Source organism: Penicillium manginii (assembly GCF_028828005.1).
Source record: "Penicillium manginii strain IBT 31320 chromosome Unknown utg000002l:1.0-5564898.0:1.0-5567710.0, whole genome shotgun sequence".
Lineage (NCBI taxonomy): Eukaryota > Fungi > Ascomycota > Eurotiomycetes > Eurotiales > Aspergillaceae > Penicillium > Penicillium manginii.
Genome location: NW_026643103.1, coordinates 812,305 through 828,745, shown reverse-complemented (window position 1 = coordinate 828,745; position 16,441 = coordinate 812,305). Strand labels below are relative to the sequence as shown.

The 16,441-nt window shown below is 49.7% G+C and overlaps 5 protein-coding genes across 5 annotated transcripts; 2 read left to right on the top strand and 3 right to left on the bottom strand.

Annotated features, from left to right (window-relative positions):
- Positions 1 to 2,110: 2,110 nt before the first annotated feature.
- N7533_001598 (uncharacterized protein) lies at positions 2,111 to 3,743 on the top strand (the record flags this gene model as incomplete). Its single annotated transcript, XM_057098248.1, has 4 exons — positions 2,111 to 3,046; positions 3,108 to 3,233; positions 3,286 to 3,411; positions 3,432 to 3,743. The coding sequence occupies 4 exons, from the start codon at positions 2,111 to 2,113 to the stop codon at positions 3,741 to 3,743; spliced, it is 1,500 nt and encodes a 499-aa protein (XP_056963384.1).
- A 331-nt stretch (positions 3,744 to 4,074) lies between these two features.
- N7533_001597 (uncharacterized protein) lies at positions 4,075 to 5,637 on the bottom strand (the record flags this gene model as incomplete). Its single annotated transcript, XM_057098247.1, has 3 exons — positions 4,075 to 4,568; positions 4,625 to 5,391; positions 5,444 to 5,637. 3 exons carry the CDS (start codon positions 5,635 to 5,637, stop codon positions 4,075 to 4,077), a joined length of 1,455 nt encoding a protein of 484 aa, XP_056963383.1.
- Positions 5,638 to 6,644: 1,007 nt separating this feature from the next.
- On the top strand, positions 6,645 to 8,359 carry N7533_001596 (peptidase family M28; the record flags this gene model as incomplete). The annotated part of the gene is made up of 6 exons (XM_057098246.1): positions 6,645 to 7,080; positions 7,164 to 7,330; positions 7,398 to 7,775; positions 7,858 to 8,000; positions 8,051 to 8,222; positions 8,285 to 8,359. 6 exons carry the CDS (start codon positions 6,645 to 6,647, stop codon positions 8,357 to 8,359), a joined length of 1,371 nt encoding a protein of 456 aa, XP_056963382.1.
- Positions 8,360 to 9,512: 1,153 nt separating this feature from the next.
- Positions 9,513 to 11,295, bottom strand: btgE (putative cell wall glucanase (Scw11); the record flags this gene model as incomplete). Its single annotated transcript, XM_057098245.1, has 2 exons — positions 9,513 to 10,562; positions 10,588 to 11,295. 2 exons carry the CDS (start codon positions 11,293 to 11,295, stop codon positions 9,513 to 9,515), a joined length of 1,758 nt encoding a protein of 585 aa, XP_056963381.1.
- A 3,661-nt stretch (positions 11,296 to 14,956) lies between these two features.
- N7533_001594 (uncharacterized protein) lies at positions 14,957 to 15,316 on the bottom strand (the record flags this gene model as incomplete). The annotated part of the gene is made up of 1 exon (XM_057098244.1): positions 14,957 to 15,316. The coding sequence occupies one exon, from the start codon at positions 15,314 to 15,316 to the stop codon at positions 14,957 to 14,959; it is 360 nt and encodes a 119-aa protein (XP_056963380.1).
- Between the last annotated feature and the right edge of the window lie 1,125 nt (positions 15,317 to 16,441).

Below are 16,441 nucleotides of genomic sequence, written 5' to 3'. Positions count from 1 at the left end.
TTCGACAGATAGTTTAACAAAGTGTCATTCAGCCCTGACACTGCGTCTGATTGTACCTTGAATAGAATTCACGTCACGGTACATGATTATATGCACGTCGCTCAAAGCACTGAGACTGCGAGAATAACTATTGGCTCGTACACCCCGGCATATGTAGATATCCTAAAATGACACTCCAGGGCTTCAGCGCAAAGTCTGTAGTCTGTGGCTGAGTAGTGGCTTGCGTAGCTCAACGAGTAAAACTAGTTTTTCTGGGCCATTTTCAGCTCTTCATCGTTCTCTAGGCCCAGGACTTGACTAGAGAGGCCTTACCGATCGCCATGCGCACCAATTAAGGTTTCTTCCCATGCACATTTCAGCTATGAGTGAGAATTTGGGTACGAGACTTGGGCAGCATAATATGCATCGAAGTATATGAGCGAAGCAGATATCGACACATTATCGTGTTCTCCACAGTTTTAATTCTTAGCGCATCACTGGGTTTAAGAAATAAGATAGCCACAGAAAAAATATGCATGATGATCTTTAACTTACTAATTTTCCATATCCAAATCAAGACGCAAACTATTATAGATTGTATTGAGTAATCAGCATTCCAACTTGAAGGTTGGCATGTCAATAATTACCATGGCCAGGAAATAATCCTAGTACTCACTTGGCACTAGTAGTATCATAATGCCAGAATTAGAGATACAAAAATACCTACTCAGTTATATAGTACTCAGTACCATGGATCTTAGGATTGAGCGACTAGTGTAGGTAGAATACCTACCTAGGTAGTAGCTTCAACAAGAGGATGACAGGGCTTTGGGTATAGGAAACACTACTGAGCCGATTGCTGCTATGCAGCACTACAGCCGGCCGAGATGTCATTTTGGAATGGATGCAAGTGAATCACGTGAATATAATGTTGGAATCCTTAATCAAACCTTGGAAGAATCGCTCGGGGTAGACAAGCCGTTGGTCATTGGACTGCTCCACTTGAAAACACTTTTGTGGCGGGGAGGCCTGGAGGGCATCCAATTTCCCTCCGGTTGCAGATCACGGCTTGAGCCAATCTAGTAACAATGGCCGGATGCGGCATCAGGCCACCGCCAACAAGCCAGCTCACAAAAACGTGGGGGGTTCTGACGGAGATATCTTAATCCCTGGAAACCTTCCAGTTTGGGTATCCCTTGGGGCCAGTGATTCATGTTGGGATTTCCCTCTCTTCTTGGTTCACTCTCCAAGCCCTTGGCATTCAATCTAGACTGACATTTCCCATTTCCCATCTGTACCTGATTACTTAGTACCAAATATTTCTTTCCCTTTATATTTGATGCCTGTGGGGGTGGATTGAGTTGAGTTTGCCGACGCTACGGAGTAGAGAGAAGATATTCATCATAATCATTCTCCCTCGGGGAACTTCAACATGACCCATGACGCAACATGCAGGGAGGAATAGGAATCCATTACATAGCAAGGAGTTAGGCGAGGGGCCGGGATTGGCCGACAGAATTTTCCTGGGAAGCCAGGTCCCGACCGATGCGGGATATCTGGGGCAAAATATTCACGGCAGGTGACCGAACAAGCCCCCGCTTGTAACCCGGCGACCACACGGTAGAATATCGGTTCGAAAACCCTCCATGATGGTACTTTTTTCACTACAACGATGTCATTTTCTCCGCATCTACGAGTTCTCCAAGCTTTCTAAATTCCGGGGCAGTCTAATATGTCCCTAGAGAGCGCCCGGTGTGCAAAAAAACATGTCGTAGGTGTTGTTCCCCCTCGTTTCAATCCGATTCTCCACACCCCGTACCGGACCGATTGACCAATCATATCCTCATACCGGCAGCCCGTCCGCGTTTTCTCCGCTACTCGGAGAACTTTGTAGCCGAGAAACCCTGCCGTGGGGTGTACAAGGTCCCGACGCCAAGGCAAATCTCCACTGTAACCCCCCGCGTGTTGCGATATTTTCGCGTGGGGGTCACCGGGGTGAGGACGCAACAGGAGTGGTGGGGATGGGGTTCTGGTACGAGCCTGCTCTTTCATAAAAGGAACGGAAATCCCCAGGCGCGAGATCTTTTCTTTCGGTGTGCGAATCTGGGTGGCAAGAGAAAATACCTTCATAATGGCCGACGACATCTCACGAAGCAACAATGACCGCATTGAGGTCGAGGTCGAGAAGGAGAATATTGAAAACCTCGAAAACATTACTGAGCAGCAGCAGAATGTCCTTCCTCACATTGACCCGGCTCGCCGAATCGTTGTTGAGAAGACCCTCAAGCGCAAGCTCGATGCTCGTTGCAGTCTGTTCGTCCTCATCTACATCATGAACTACCTTGACCGCAACAACATCTCAGCGGCTCGTTTGAAGGGCCTTCAAGAGGACCTTAGCCTCTCAGATACCCAGTACTCGACATGTCTGAGTATTCTGTACGTTGGCTACATTCTGATGCAGGTGCCTTCCAACATGTTCATCAACCGCATTTCCCGACCATCAATCTACATTGCCATCGCAATGACCCTCTGGGGTCTTATCTCGACTTGCTCCGGATGGGCTAAGAACTTTGGCCACATGGTTGCCATCCGGTTCCTGCTGGGTTTCGTTGAGGCCGCCTTCCTTCCCGGTGCTCTGCTTATCCTCTCCAAGTGGTATACTCGCAGGGAGCTGACTACTCGGAATGCCGTTCTGTTCTGTGGTAACCTTATCTCGAATGCCTTCTCCTCCCTTGTTGCTGCAGGTGTCCTTTCCAACATGGATGGTGTCCTGGGACATGCTGCTTGGCGCTGGCTGTTCTGGATCGAGGGTGCTATTACCATGACTATTGCTCTCTCCTCTGCCTTTATCCTGCCTGACCTTCCTACCAATGCACGTGGGTTCACTGAGGAGGAGCGTCTGGTTGCACAGCTTCGTCTTCTCGAGGATGTTGGTGAGGCCGATACCGACTCTGAGGAGCAAAGCCCCTTCACAGGTCTGATCATGGCCCTGAAGGACTGGAAGATCTACATCATGATGTTGTCTTTCACTGCCTACGTTGTTGGACTGTCTTTCAACGCTTTCTTCGTAAGTTCCAGACCAGATCATGAAGTTTTTGACCATCACAGCTAACCATTGAATCCCATAGCCTACCCTTACCGGTACCCTCGGCTTCTCGGAAATCCCCACTCTCCTCCTGAGTGCTCCTCCTTGGGTCTTCTCCTGTATCTTCTCTGTCGTCAACGCCTGGCACGCCGATAGAACCCAAGAAAAGGTCAGTTCAATACACCTAGTCATCTACCAGAGACTAAATTAACACCTCTCAGATCTGGCATATTTACGGTCCTATCATGATGGGCCTTGTTGGTTTTATCATCAGCATGTCTACTCTGAACGTCGCAGCCCGTTACGTCGCCCTCTTCTTGCAAGCCGGTTCTTACGCCGGTTTCATCGTCTTCTACTCTTGGATCAGTTCCTCATTCCCTCGTCCCCGGCCAAGCGAGCGGTCGCCCTTGCCCTCATCAACGCCTTCAGTCAACTCGGTAACGTTGCCGGCTCATACGTGTGGGACCTTTCGGAGAACGGCTACCGCAAGAGTTACGGTATTGTCACGGCCATGTTCGGCATTACAATTGTTGGTTTCTGGCTGTTCCGTATGATCCTCGTCAACCTCAACAAGCAGCTTTCCGAGGCCGAGGTGGCGGATGAAGACCAGGGTGGCGACTTCATTGTCAGTGCCAACGAGTCGCTGTGCATGCGCAAGGGGTTCAGATATTTGGTCTAGAGTGCTGGAACACTCGAACTAGACATTTTTACTCTCCGACTGAGTACATGTATGAAATCTTGGATGCTGATCGGCAGTTTCCTCTTCTTTTTGATAGCGTGGGTCTCAGGCATGAATCTATAAAAGGACTCAAATTTTTCTACTTTCAGTATTACTAGTAATACCTTGGAATATCTAACAATAGTAAAGCCGGCCCTGGCTGGTATAGTATATTACTAGTAGTGGTGGCATTCTCAAGCCTTTACACAATACTAGGTATCTCCCACCTGGGCAATTGTATGTGGAGCATTAGTAATTCGGGGCGATCACCATGAAGGATTATAATTTACTATCAGTCAGTTCTAGTGTACATAGAGCGTAACCTCCAACGAGACCCATAACGTAGAACTAGCACTGGTATCAGAGCCAGTCCTATGTCAAAGACTCCAAGCACAGTGAATCCTCGACCATAACCAATCTGCCCAGTAATTTGCGTTATCGCGAGTGGCATGAACGCGCCGGCCAAGCATCTGAATGTCACCAGGCCAGCCAGAGCGGATGCTGAGTAAACGCCAAAGGCATCGACCATGTATGTCGCCAAAGGCGAGAAGGCTAACATCATAGACAAACGGATCCAGGTGATGGAGAACAGAAGAAGGGGCAAAGGGAGTCTGTACTCGGCGCACCAGCCATACAGCACCACGGCAGGGGGCAATGTGAGAGCGCCAATGATGCTCAACGGCAGCCGATGCTCCGGCAGACCGACCCTATTTCCTGCGCGGAGCTTCATATAAATTTTATCAAGAAATGGAGTCAGAACCGCGAAGCTCATGAGACTGCCGAGACCTTGAATAGAAAGCATAAGTCTAACGTTCACGAAAGAATGGAGGCTCCAGACTCACCATTTGCGAGAAATGACAATCCTGTTGCAGTTGCTGACAGTTTATACGTGTTTTTTAATATAGCTGGAAGCGTGGTGGCTACGACATAGAGGTGTGCGAAAATAATGGATCCGAACAGTGCGAGGGCTGCTAGGACACCAGAGCTTAAGAGAACCATGGCTGGACGCATGACGCACCCTCGCAATTCAGCTAAGCCTACCCTGTGGGTTCTCCTTTTCTCCAGCCCCAATCTGGCAGCCCTGCGTTGGAGAATCGACACCTTGTATGTTTCTCGGAAATAGGTGAAGAGCAAGAGCTGTGAAATGCTCGTCAGCGCGACACTAATCCAGATTAAGGCGCGCCAGCCTAGCTTCTCCATAATTATGCCGCTAAGTGCTGATCCAACACCACTGCCGATAAGGGGTATAAATGTGATCAGACTGATGGCCGTGCCTCTCTGGTCCGGTTCGAAAATGTCTCCTATAATTGCTGGACTTAAAACGTTTGATGCCGTCGACATGCCCATCAAGGCACGCGAGGCAATGAGGAGCGTCGAACTGGGCGAAACCGCTGCAAATATGGTGGCCAGAAAGAAGACCATATTCAATGTGATGATCAAGGGGTAACGACCAAAGACCTCTGAGAGCGGCGCAATGAATAGTGGGCCAACTGCTTCTCCTAGCTCCCAAATTGTGACCATGAGTACGGCAGAGTTGGTCCCACCACTGCCATCAAGGTCATCGACTATATAGCTTGCCACTGGGGCTATTGAGATGCAAGTGAAAGAGCTTAGTATAGTTAGCTCCAGCCTGAAAACCAGCTATTCGAAGATATACAGACACAGTAAAGCCCATAAAAGATAATAAACCCACAACACCCCATTTGAAAGACTCCGACCATTCGATTTGATCTTCTAGGTAGTCTGAGTCTCCGAGAGCGACGCTTTCTTCTGGAAATTCTTCGAGATTATATTGGTCCTCTCCCACATTAAGCAGCAAGGGTTCAGCATCTTTCATGACGGGAGACACAGCCATATGATCGGTATTTCGTATCTTCAAAACTGTTCAGAAAGTTATAAGTAGAAAGTGAGTTGTTGCAAATACTGTGTCGTCACAATTGTTGACTTAATTTATTAGAGGCCATGTAATCCCTTTCTCAGGCTTGGTATGCATGGATTATGCAAGGGGGTGTGATATGCAAGATAGCTTGATGCATTAGCATAATGGCTGACGGCATGTAGAACAAACGTGATGAATAGCGTTTATTTTACACTCAGGGGCCACTGCATAGCGTGGCAGCTAGCCTTGATCACAAGTTCACCTTGGCATCAGATACAGCGCCATGATGATGAAAAAAGGGGCAGGGGTTTACCTAAGAGCCAATGCGCAGGGGCTGTGAGGGGCAGGAATGGAAAGAAGAGGATGACGATGATTGCTAGATAGAGAGGGCTTTGTCATGTTTGCACATCATTTGCATGCTATCTCATGTAGGAGATTGATGTAGATCCATATTGCGTCTCCTCATCTCATGTTTACGCTCGTTCCGTCCTATCTCAGTACGGAGTAGTGGTCCACTACTAGACTTCGCTGGCCACTGTCACCAATTTTCTTCTTAGTGCAGCCTTAGAGTAGCTGCTTTGTATTCCGATCCTGAAAGAGTAAACTAAACATTCTCGATAACTTAGGAATTGACAACTGGTGGTGGTTTCTAGATCATCGAGCCCAACCGGTTGCCGCTCTGGACAACGCTTGATCTCACTCAACCTTTAACAGCCCTGGGGAACTATACCTAGGTATACTCTTATTATACCTCATAACTGCTCGCTAGTCAGTTTTAGATAAGCGTATTAACGAAATACTAGATTGCGCATCCATTTGCCTCCAACAATACAATACTCGACTGTGATTGGACAGTCAGCTATCAGCCAAGCCATCTCCGCACCGACTGGCGTGCTCCGACAACAGAGCACTCAACTGACTTGAACCCCTCACTAGACAACCGTGGAACCCGTATTCAAGTTGTCGACATCATTTCGGCAACCATGCACAAATCACTTCTAGCCTGTTTACTCGGCGCCGCCCAGCTAACGGTCGCATTGCCCGACCTCCAACGCGTCCTAGCTCCGGCTCCGGCTCCGATCCCCGGGCCCTCGGCCTCAGCTGCTGTGTCCGAGTCACGCCCACATGGAGATCACACCGTTCACGAAAGTATCTTAGCAGCAATCGAGACCCATGCCGACCCAGTCGCCGCACTAGTCTCGCTACAGGGAGAAGAAGCTCGCGCAAATACCGAGGCGGCATTATCCAAGCCGCGTCTTTTGCGGAGACTGGGTGTTCCAAATGGCAAGGCGGAATGGATGACTGAGGGCGATAAGATGCGCTTGCGAAGGGAGGGGGTGAAATTCATGGATATCACTGATCATGAGGAATTCTATAAGGAGCAGGAGCAGGTTTATGACGCTTTGGCTGGGAAGCCACGTTAGTTCTCTTTCTCTTTCTCTTGCCTCTTTCTTGTTTAGGGGAATTGGGGGGTTATGGCCATAGTTAACAATGGGCTCCAGGTCTACCTAATCTGGTCCATGAACGCCTCATCCGCCCTCTGTTCCCCTTCGTCGATACGGGGAGAATGTTCGGCGTGCTGGAGCACATGACTGGATATTATAACCGTTATTTCGACGATATCCACGGCGAGTTGAGCTCTGAGTGGCTTTATAATCACATCTCTGAGGTATGGATCCGCCTGCTTCCCAAATACGAAGAACAAATCCAGAAAAGATCTGATAAATTTCGAAAAGATCATCGCAAAATCGCCCCTCCACACCCATATCTCACTGGAATATTTCACACACCCTTTCCGCCAATCTTCGATTATCGCCCGCTTCGAGCCGAAAGTCCGCTCTTTCAAACAGCCGTTGACGATTCTGGGCGCACACCAGGATTCTGCTAACTATCTTTTCCCGCTTCTCCCTGCTCCAGGTGCAGACGATGACTGTTCCGGTACTGTCAGTATCCTCGAAGCATTCCGTGTCCTCGCCGAGGCTGGATTCGTGCCCCTGGATGGCCCGGTCGAGTTTCACTGGTATGCAGCTGAAGAGGGCGGTTTGCTGGGTAGTCAGGCGATTGCTCGGTATAAGAAAGAGCAGGGGGCGCGAATCGGGGCGATGATGGAATTTGTGAGTTGTGTCTGTGAAGCTTCAAGTTGGCAGAATCTCGGCACTCGGAGTAGTACAGCTGGCTAATTTGTATTTTGCGAAGGATATGACTGCGTTTATTGCTACGAATTCGACGGAGTCGATTGGCTTTATTGCCACCGAAGCTGACAAGGTCCTCACTAACTGGGCTGTGAATTTGAGCAAGAAGTATATCTCCATTCCGACAGAGGTTTATGATCTTCCGGGGTATGTTGATACGCTATTTCGAGATGGGCTGGGTTTTCTGACGAATATAGCAATGCCGGCTCGGACTACATGTCCTATACACAACTTAATTACCCGTCGTCTTTTGCCTCGGAGGGAAATCCTGTTGCTGGTGGTGGCTTCCCTGGTGAATATGATCCTTACGTGCACGGGGTAAATGACACGATGTGGGTTAATGATAAGACGGGGTATTTTTCAGTTGATGTGAGTTCCCTCCCTCCTTTTGATATCACCCTGGTCATATGCTAAGTTGGGTGGGTATAAAGCATATGGCACGATTCAGTGAATTGGCTATTGCGTTTGCCGTTGAGCAGGCTGGCTGGGATAATAAGTGGAGGTAGATCGGTTTCATTTCGGATTATAGCCAGAGCAATGATGATGGTCTCGATTCGCGGCGACCTTAGCTTCACGTTGCTTGCCGTATCTGAATACCTAGGTTCTCAGATACGTAATCTGTGCAAGAGCCAACGTGGGACATGAATGTCTTCATAAATGCATTGAGACCCGGCTGAATGTGAATAGTGCCATGACATCCATGGATTTTGTTATCAAGCATTGATATCCCAAAACTTACAAGCATACCCGAATGACCCTCCATCTAAGAGCTCATCCATCGTCAAAATACGTTAAAGTTTGGAATATGTAAAACCACACACAGTGCATGCCCGTCGGGCAAGGGGCAGGCAAAGCCTAGTACTCCGTAGACACCTGCGTATTCCGTCATGGACACGATGGCTGGGGCAGGGATACCACGAAGGAGATAAAATGGCTGGCTATGCTCCCTTCACGGCACCGCCTGCTCGGCACTGAAACAACGAACCAGCCTCCTGCAGATCATCTGTGCAGGGAGAGATCTGCGATCGGTAAAACAAAATCAAGCGTTTCTGAAAAATACCTGGTCGTCGGAGATTGATTGAGAAAAATGCTTAGATGGCGGGTCTTTTCTTTAAGTGCGTCGGATTGTGGTTTCGGCGGGTCAGTCCGGGGTCGGGCGTTTCAGACAGGAGAGATGGAGAACAGAACATGGGTGTTCTCATGAGGTTAGGCCGTGACGAGTCCATGTGTGAATAGAATGATTGAGAAAAGTTAGGATTGTTGGGTGAGTGGGTCAACAGGCAGGAGAGTAAGATGGCTGGGCATACAGCTACATTTACATTTACAACTAAAGCTACGTCAAATAGGCCACCGTTCGTTAAGTGCATCAATAGAATAAAGATATACAGACAAGCGCAAATTAGCGGAAACAAAGAAATCAGGTGGATGGCGACCAGGATCAGTAGACATGAAATAAAAAAGGATATCTACCACGTAAGTCCAAGATAGACACGAGAAACCAAAAGAGCGGACCAGGCGCCGAGAAAGAGTAGACACTGCGATTGCAGCGACTAGACTAACTCACCCAGCAGCCAGCCACTAAGAATAAAAAAAGAAAAACTCCTGGATCCTCCTGTACAAGTTTTAAATCACAGGGACATGACATTTGGGGTGACATGTTTAGAAGACATCAGCACAACCCCAGTGCTGCTCGACGCCGAAAGAGCCAGGGGCCTTCCAGTCATCGTTGGCGTAGGAGAAGAAGATGGACTTGGAGCCAATGGACTTGGCAATGGCCTTGATGGCAGTCTTCTGCTCGGCGGTACCGGGGACGGCCTCACCGTTGGCGGAACCTCCGTTGGGCCAGCCGGTCTCCAGGTTCAGGACGTCCTTGCCACACAGCTTCTCGAGGATGTTGAACTCGGACAGGGCGAACTCACCGGCCTTTGCGGCGGTGGTGGCGGAGTTGAAGAAGGGGTGGATGTTGGCACCGACAATGTCGACGGGGCTGCACAGGGTGGACTTTCCGTACTGCTCCCAGACATCGATGGGCTCGGTAGTGGTGACCTTGCCAGTGTAACCGGCAGCCTTGAAGGCGGACTTGCAGGAGGTGATGAAGGAGGCGAGCTCGGCGGCGGAGACGTAGCCGGAGGAAACAGCCTCGTTACCGACGACGATCAGCTCGACCATACCCCACTGAGCCCACTTGGTGATGGCAGTGACCTGCTCCTCGGCGCCGGAGGTACCGGAGGACTCGATGAAGACACCGAGGATCATGTTGAGACCGAGAGACTTGCAGGCGGAACCGATGTACTCGAGGGAGTTGCAGTCGGTGGAGTAGACACGGACCAGGTTGAAGCCCTTGTCCTTGATGGTCTTCAGGTTGCTGGTGACCTCGGACTGGGACATGCACTGACCGCTGGAAGTGTAGGGGGAGAAGGTCATACCGTACTGGCCCTCGCCGGTGACACCGCTGCCGGAGCCGCCAGTGCTAGAGGGAGCAGCCGAGCTGGTGGTGACAGCAACAACGGAGCTGGTAGTGGCAGCAGCAGTGGTGGTAGCGGCAACAGCAGTGGTGGTAGGGACAGCGGGAGCAGGGGCGGAGCTGGTGCTGGGGTTAGCGGCGAGAGTGGAGGACTCGCCGTTGGCGAAGGGGCAGTAGTAGGTGGTGTCGGTGCGAGTGACGGTCACGACGCTGGAGGACTGAGTGTAGGTACCGGGGGTGAAAGTCTGGGGGGGTAGGGTAGACAAGCACGGTGCTGGTGGGCACGGAGGTGACGGTACCAGGGACAACAGTGTAGGTACCAGCAGCAGGGCAAGTGTAGGTGGTGTACTCGATGGTGCTGGTGACGGTCGAACCGTGGGGCTTGACAGTGGCGTAGGGGCAGGTGATGGTAGTCTCAGTCTCAACGACAGTGGTGACACCACCGATGGTGTGAGTGCCGCTGGGAACAGCAGTGGTAGTAGCACCGCAGACGGTGGTGGTATCAGTCACGGTCAGAGTGGTGGCCGGGATGGTGTAGACACCGGTGGAGGAGAAGCTGGAGACACCAGCGGTGGGCACCGACACAATGATGGTCGAGGTCTCCGGGGTGGGAGTAGAGGAGGTAGCAATGGTAGCCTCGACGGAGGGAGTCACAGTCAGAGTGCTGGTGAGAGTGCTGGTCGAGTGGATGGTGCTGGTCAAGGTGGTGGTCGACTCAGTGCTGGTGCTGGTGCTGGTGGAGGTTTGAGGGATGGGCACCAGAGTGGGCGAGCCATAGTAGGTGATGACCTTGGTAGTGCAACCGCAGGTCTCCTCGGGGTTCAGAGGAAGGACAGAGGCGGAAGACGAAGCAGCCACGAAGGAAGAAGAAGAGCCAGCCTCACCACGACGGTGGAAGGCCTCGTGGCGGCGGTGCATAGCACCGTCAGCCATGGCCGAGCCGACAAAGGCGGCGGCCGCAAAGATGGAACCCTTCATTATGGAAGATGAGAGGGAATTAGCGGCAAAGAAGGGAAAGCCCGCTGAACGAGTGAAGCGGTGGTCAGTGAGAAAGGAACGTGGGTTGAGGAGAGAAAAGAAGGAGAGTCGGGGAAGTGGGCACGCAAGGCCTTTTGTCAGACTGGGGAGTGAGCAGAGTGAGTGGCAGAGTAGGGGGGGGGGCACACTAAACAAGATGAAAAGGAGAGACAAAAAGGGCGCAGCTCCACCGATCGTGAATATTAAATTACATTACATTGATTTCACTGGCTTCATATGGTCTAGGTCGAGATATCCAGGTACACTGTACTTTCTATTGGTGAGGTGGTACTGGAGTGGAGATGCCTGTACCTTGTGTATTCACCTGGATACAGATGTTGTATTCAGTATTTATTTATTTACACACATGCGAAGTAGATACAAAAGACCAGAGCACGGATGTGCAAAAATAGGTGTCTCACTCCGCCCCTTGCGACCCCTGACAGCTTGCAGTCAGCGAAGTCGTCAACAGTTCAAGATAGGGCTTGGAGATCACGGGGTCTACACCAACCATAACTACAGTAGTATACGGAGTACTCACAGTGTTATACTCATCTACTATCTCCAATTCTTCTCTCTCTTCTCTTGTAGTACTTTGTCACCTCTTACACAGTCATAATATTCTCTGTATCATACAGAAAAGGGGAACTCAAAAACGAACGCCACAAAAACAGGAAATGCCCCTGCGCCATGTGGTTCCGCTAGTTCCAGACGGGACCAAGTGGCAGCCCGGTGGGTCTGCGATAGCCAATATCATTCACCAATTCGCCATCTTTAATTTCCGCCCTGCCGATCGCTACTCGGTTACCTCCTATTTCAGAACTAGTCTATTACCGCAGATACACTGCTGATACTCCATCTTACTGTACCAGGGAACCATCCAGGTACTCCCGCACAATTCCAATCATCGCCTCCATAACAGATCAAAGTATTCAATACTCCTTCACAGATGACATCGTGGCCCCTCCTTCATCATTGCAACCATGGGTCCAAACAGCCATCTCCTCCATTCATGGGGTATGTCGATGCTGTAAGTCCTGCAGCTCACAAAAGAACTCACACTTTGATGTCCATCCGCTCAAGACTCGTCACCCGCTGGACGCCGATCGCTTGGATCTCTGTTCCAGGCGCCTATGCATAACTACAACACAATTGGCCGGCACTCCATATATCTAAAATAATCTATGGATTACTTACCTTAAGTATAGCCCACGCCTTTCCTTCCATGCCATACAAAAACCAACCGGGATCCTTCGTATCCGTACTTCAACCCCCGGGGCCATCAATAAGTAACCCCCGAACCACCAACATCCGCATCTTCCGACGATCATCAATCCAACAACGCGGCCCCAGTTGACCGACGCTGATCCCAATCCGCCCGGTCTAGACTTAAGAGGCCATGGCTCAATAACACTTCAAGTTCTACGGAGTATCCTACCTACAGAGTAACCCCATCCACCAGAAATTTCTACTTCGTAGCGACCTCCTATTCCCATACTAGTTACACAGTGCAGCGGCACAACGGCATCGTTTGCGGGGGAAATCGAATTGCCGACATGGTCAACAAGGCTGCTGCATTGATTGCTTGGGGGGGGCCGCCCCCTATTTACCTCAATGGCCAATTGTCAATGGCAAGGCCGATAATAACAATCGCTAGTCTCGGATGACTCGCTGCCGACTCTCAAGGCTAAATTAAATGTCTTACGCAGCCTCCTCCAGTTCATCCCATGCCATCCAGGGGTAACCCGACTCCGACCGTTATATTTCAAGTTGTTTACGTACTCTACACTCCGTGCAGTGAGCAGGATGCACCGCGCTTAGAAGTACAGTATGCACATGCACTCATAATCTTGCCCAGGTGGTACCTAGGTATGAAATTTGTAAACATAAATGTCCGTTCACCCCGTAGAGTGCCCAGCTCGCTAAGATCCGAGAAAACTCGACCACATCTCCACACAACACCTGGACACACCTGGCCAACACACCGGTCTCGACCACTACACATGCCAAGCAAGATAGTCGATCTAGGCACCGTGAAGTGGGTTGGCACTGGTACGATACATTTAGGACAAGGCTTGGCGAGACCCTGTTTCTGAGGTTATTCGTTACTCAGGGGCGAACCGGTTAGCGTCTTGTTCAACTGGACAATCACTACGGAGTACTCCGTAGAAGTCTAGCCCTACCCTACTTCCTACGGAGTACATACTTTTCCCTTGCCCTCTGTGTCTGTATCTCCCCACGCGCGAATGGATATTCTTCCAGCCACCTGCGCACCCTTGACTTAACCCTTGGAACACGACAGCGCCGCAAATTAGCAGTGGGGCGGGTTCCTGCGTGTTCATCGGGCTCATTTCCGCAGGGCCACTCACCCTTCACCGTTTCGTCCGAGGTGTGATGCATATATGCACTGATCTTTTCAGCCTTACCTTGCGTTTTGCATGAAAGAAATGAGGTTCTGCGTTGTCGGTCCGGGTGGAAATGTGACGTGCCAGAGAGTCAGCCGAATCGTACTTCAAAATGATAATCTCGATTTGATCTTGGGCTCCGATGGAGTATGTATGGTAGGGCAGCTCAAGTTCTCTTTCATCGTGAACCCTCATTTGATCCCATCCCACCTCATCTCATCTTGTCTCATTTCCCTTAGCTCGAGAATTGCTTAGGGCCGGTCTGGATGGACAGGTCCTGTAATCTCAATCTCCCATCTTCGGATCTGCGCCGGGCGATCGGTGGGTTTCACGTAATTTTTCCTCGTAAGGATCCATTCAGTATCCATATTCTGCAGGGTCTTCTTTCATTTTCATCTGGTGGTGGCAAATGTCCAACTTGAAATCGCTTGAGGGTCAACGGTCGCTAGAAGGTTGTGAGTGTCAGTGGGGGGGCTTGGCGGTGGATCGTGGAAAATTCTGAAGTGCCCCAGCTGGTGAGATTTTTGTATAGAGTCATGGTGGGTTACAGACTCGGATGTTTGACTTGGGTCCGAGTCCTGGAGTAATAGTACGTAGGTACCCTAGGTAGTAAGGGTTAGTATATCCACCTGCCAGTGGATAGGTGCCAGCATCCAAGGTTGAGTGAAGTTCAGGTTCAAGTTCAAGTTGTTGGAAGGTTGTGCACCTGAGCGTAGGATAGTAGCACCATCCTGCGGGTATATATATATGTTCAAGTTGTCTCCAACGTCGGGGATCTTGACATTAAATTCACTACCAATAGCATGCGACCGGGCAAATTTATTCTCAATAGGACCCTGAATTATTACTATCTTCTTAGAATTCATAGGAAAGGAAACAAACTGATGGCCTTGAACTCGAGTGGTTGTTTTGTTCGAGAACGAAGCGGGAACCTTGAAATAAACATCACTCCACCAAGGTACACTCTTGCCGAAAAAGAAAGAATCAAAATGTCACGAAGAGCTAAACAAATGAGATATTAAACGGAAGACAGGTTAAAAGGTGAGATAGCTAGAAATAGAACACTGGGCTCAGGCCAGGAATGTTGATACCCCCGAACTAGAGAGATCTCAGGGTCGCATCGAAAACACAGGGAACACGGCGAAGTTCACAGATTCAACAGTTCCGCGTCAGAAACCATTACCACCCTGAGGTTGTCGCACTTCTCAACTGTCGATTCATTCCTCTGCTCGCTTTTCTCCTCGCCGATAGCCCTTTTCAAGAGCCGCTTCTTTATCTTCGTCGCCTGACCAGTCCTCTCTATCTTCGATGACAAAGACGGCTTTCATGGTAATCTCAATGCTGGCCCGACCACGCTTGAAGTCATTCACATGAATGAAGAATGTGACATCAATATCTTCTTTGCTGCGCTTCTTGTCTCGCGACTGTCCATTCTCCGCATCTACTTGGATAATTCGGACCTTGTGAGGGCGATCAACGGGTGCGGGTACAATTTCCAAACCGTGCCTTGCCGCGTTGTCCGTGCGCTTGGAAAATCGCCTGTAACCCATACACATATTAGCATGATTCCGGACCATTGAACAAGTATATGATGGATATTCCAGACCGGGTGTCCTTTGTGGACCTTGAGCCTGAGATGGAGGGGCCAGAACATGCCTATATAAGTAGTTGAAGAAGCGTTTGGCGCCGGATTTGACGTAAAACTCGAGGAAGATGGTGAGAAGCCCATGGAGAAGCCCAGTAAGTAAAGAAGCGATCAAGCAGAGGGCGTATAGTACGATAATATCTGTCCACGTCCAAGCGACGAGAACTCTCGCGAGTTGTAGAAGAATCGGGGGGGATTTCACACTGTTGAATTTCCGGCGCAGTGCCGAGGGGAGCCTGGAAAGAAGACATCTTGTGCAAGTTTCTCAGAGGTCAGCTCTGTTCATACAGCGAAAGCCTCGGAGTAAATATAGGAATGTACTTGGAAGTGAGGTCAAGCTCCGGGGAAGATTCGAAGTTGAAGATAGAAAGGATGAGACTTGGTAACAGAGTCAGTATTGGTGTCCAGCACACAAGTATCTCATGCTTACAGTCACGCACAAGGATGATTTTGATTCAGGTGTCAGCTTTGATAGAATGGAGAAGAAGAAGAGAGGAGAAGACAGCGAAGTTGAAGTTGAAGTTGAAGTTGAGGCTGAAGGTATCTAGATATGGAAGGCGCAGACGAAAGCCTGAGGCAGCAAAGTATCAACACCTCATGATGACATTGCTACTTTTCAAAGACATGACAAAGTCGGGTCTCAAAGTTAGTTTTCTCCCCCTTATAATCGAATTGGAGAGTAAATTGTCTTGAAATCACTTCTCATCAGAGAACGTCTACGCCTAGATAAGGGTTTCCTCGCATTGAGGCGGCGGTTTCACGAACTGGAACAATGTAAAATTTATCATAATTACGATTGACCAGAGATATGTCATTAATCATGGTGCAAATTAGGGCTCGGAAGGGGAAAATCTTCCCACAAAATGACTTTTGATGGCGTCGGTAACTTGGATTCTGGATTTACTCGCATAAATTCTCCTTGGAAAATAGAAATCCATACGGGTATTCGAATCTCTCATCTATTAGCTGCATATTAGAGACTCTAGGTCACGAAAATTTGAGATTTTAACTTTTGGCAGAATTTAACTGCGTTTGATAGCCGTAACTGACCCAGTGC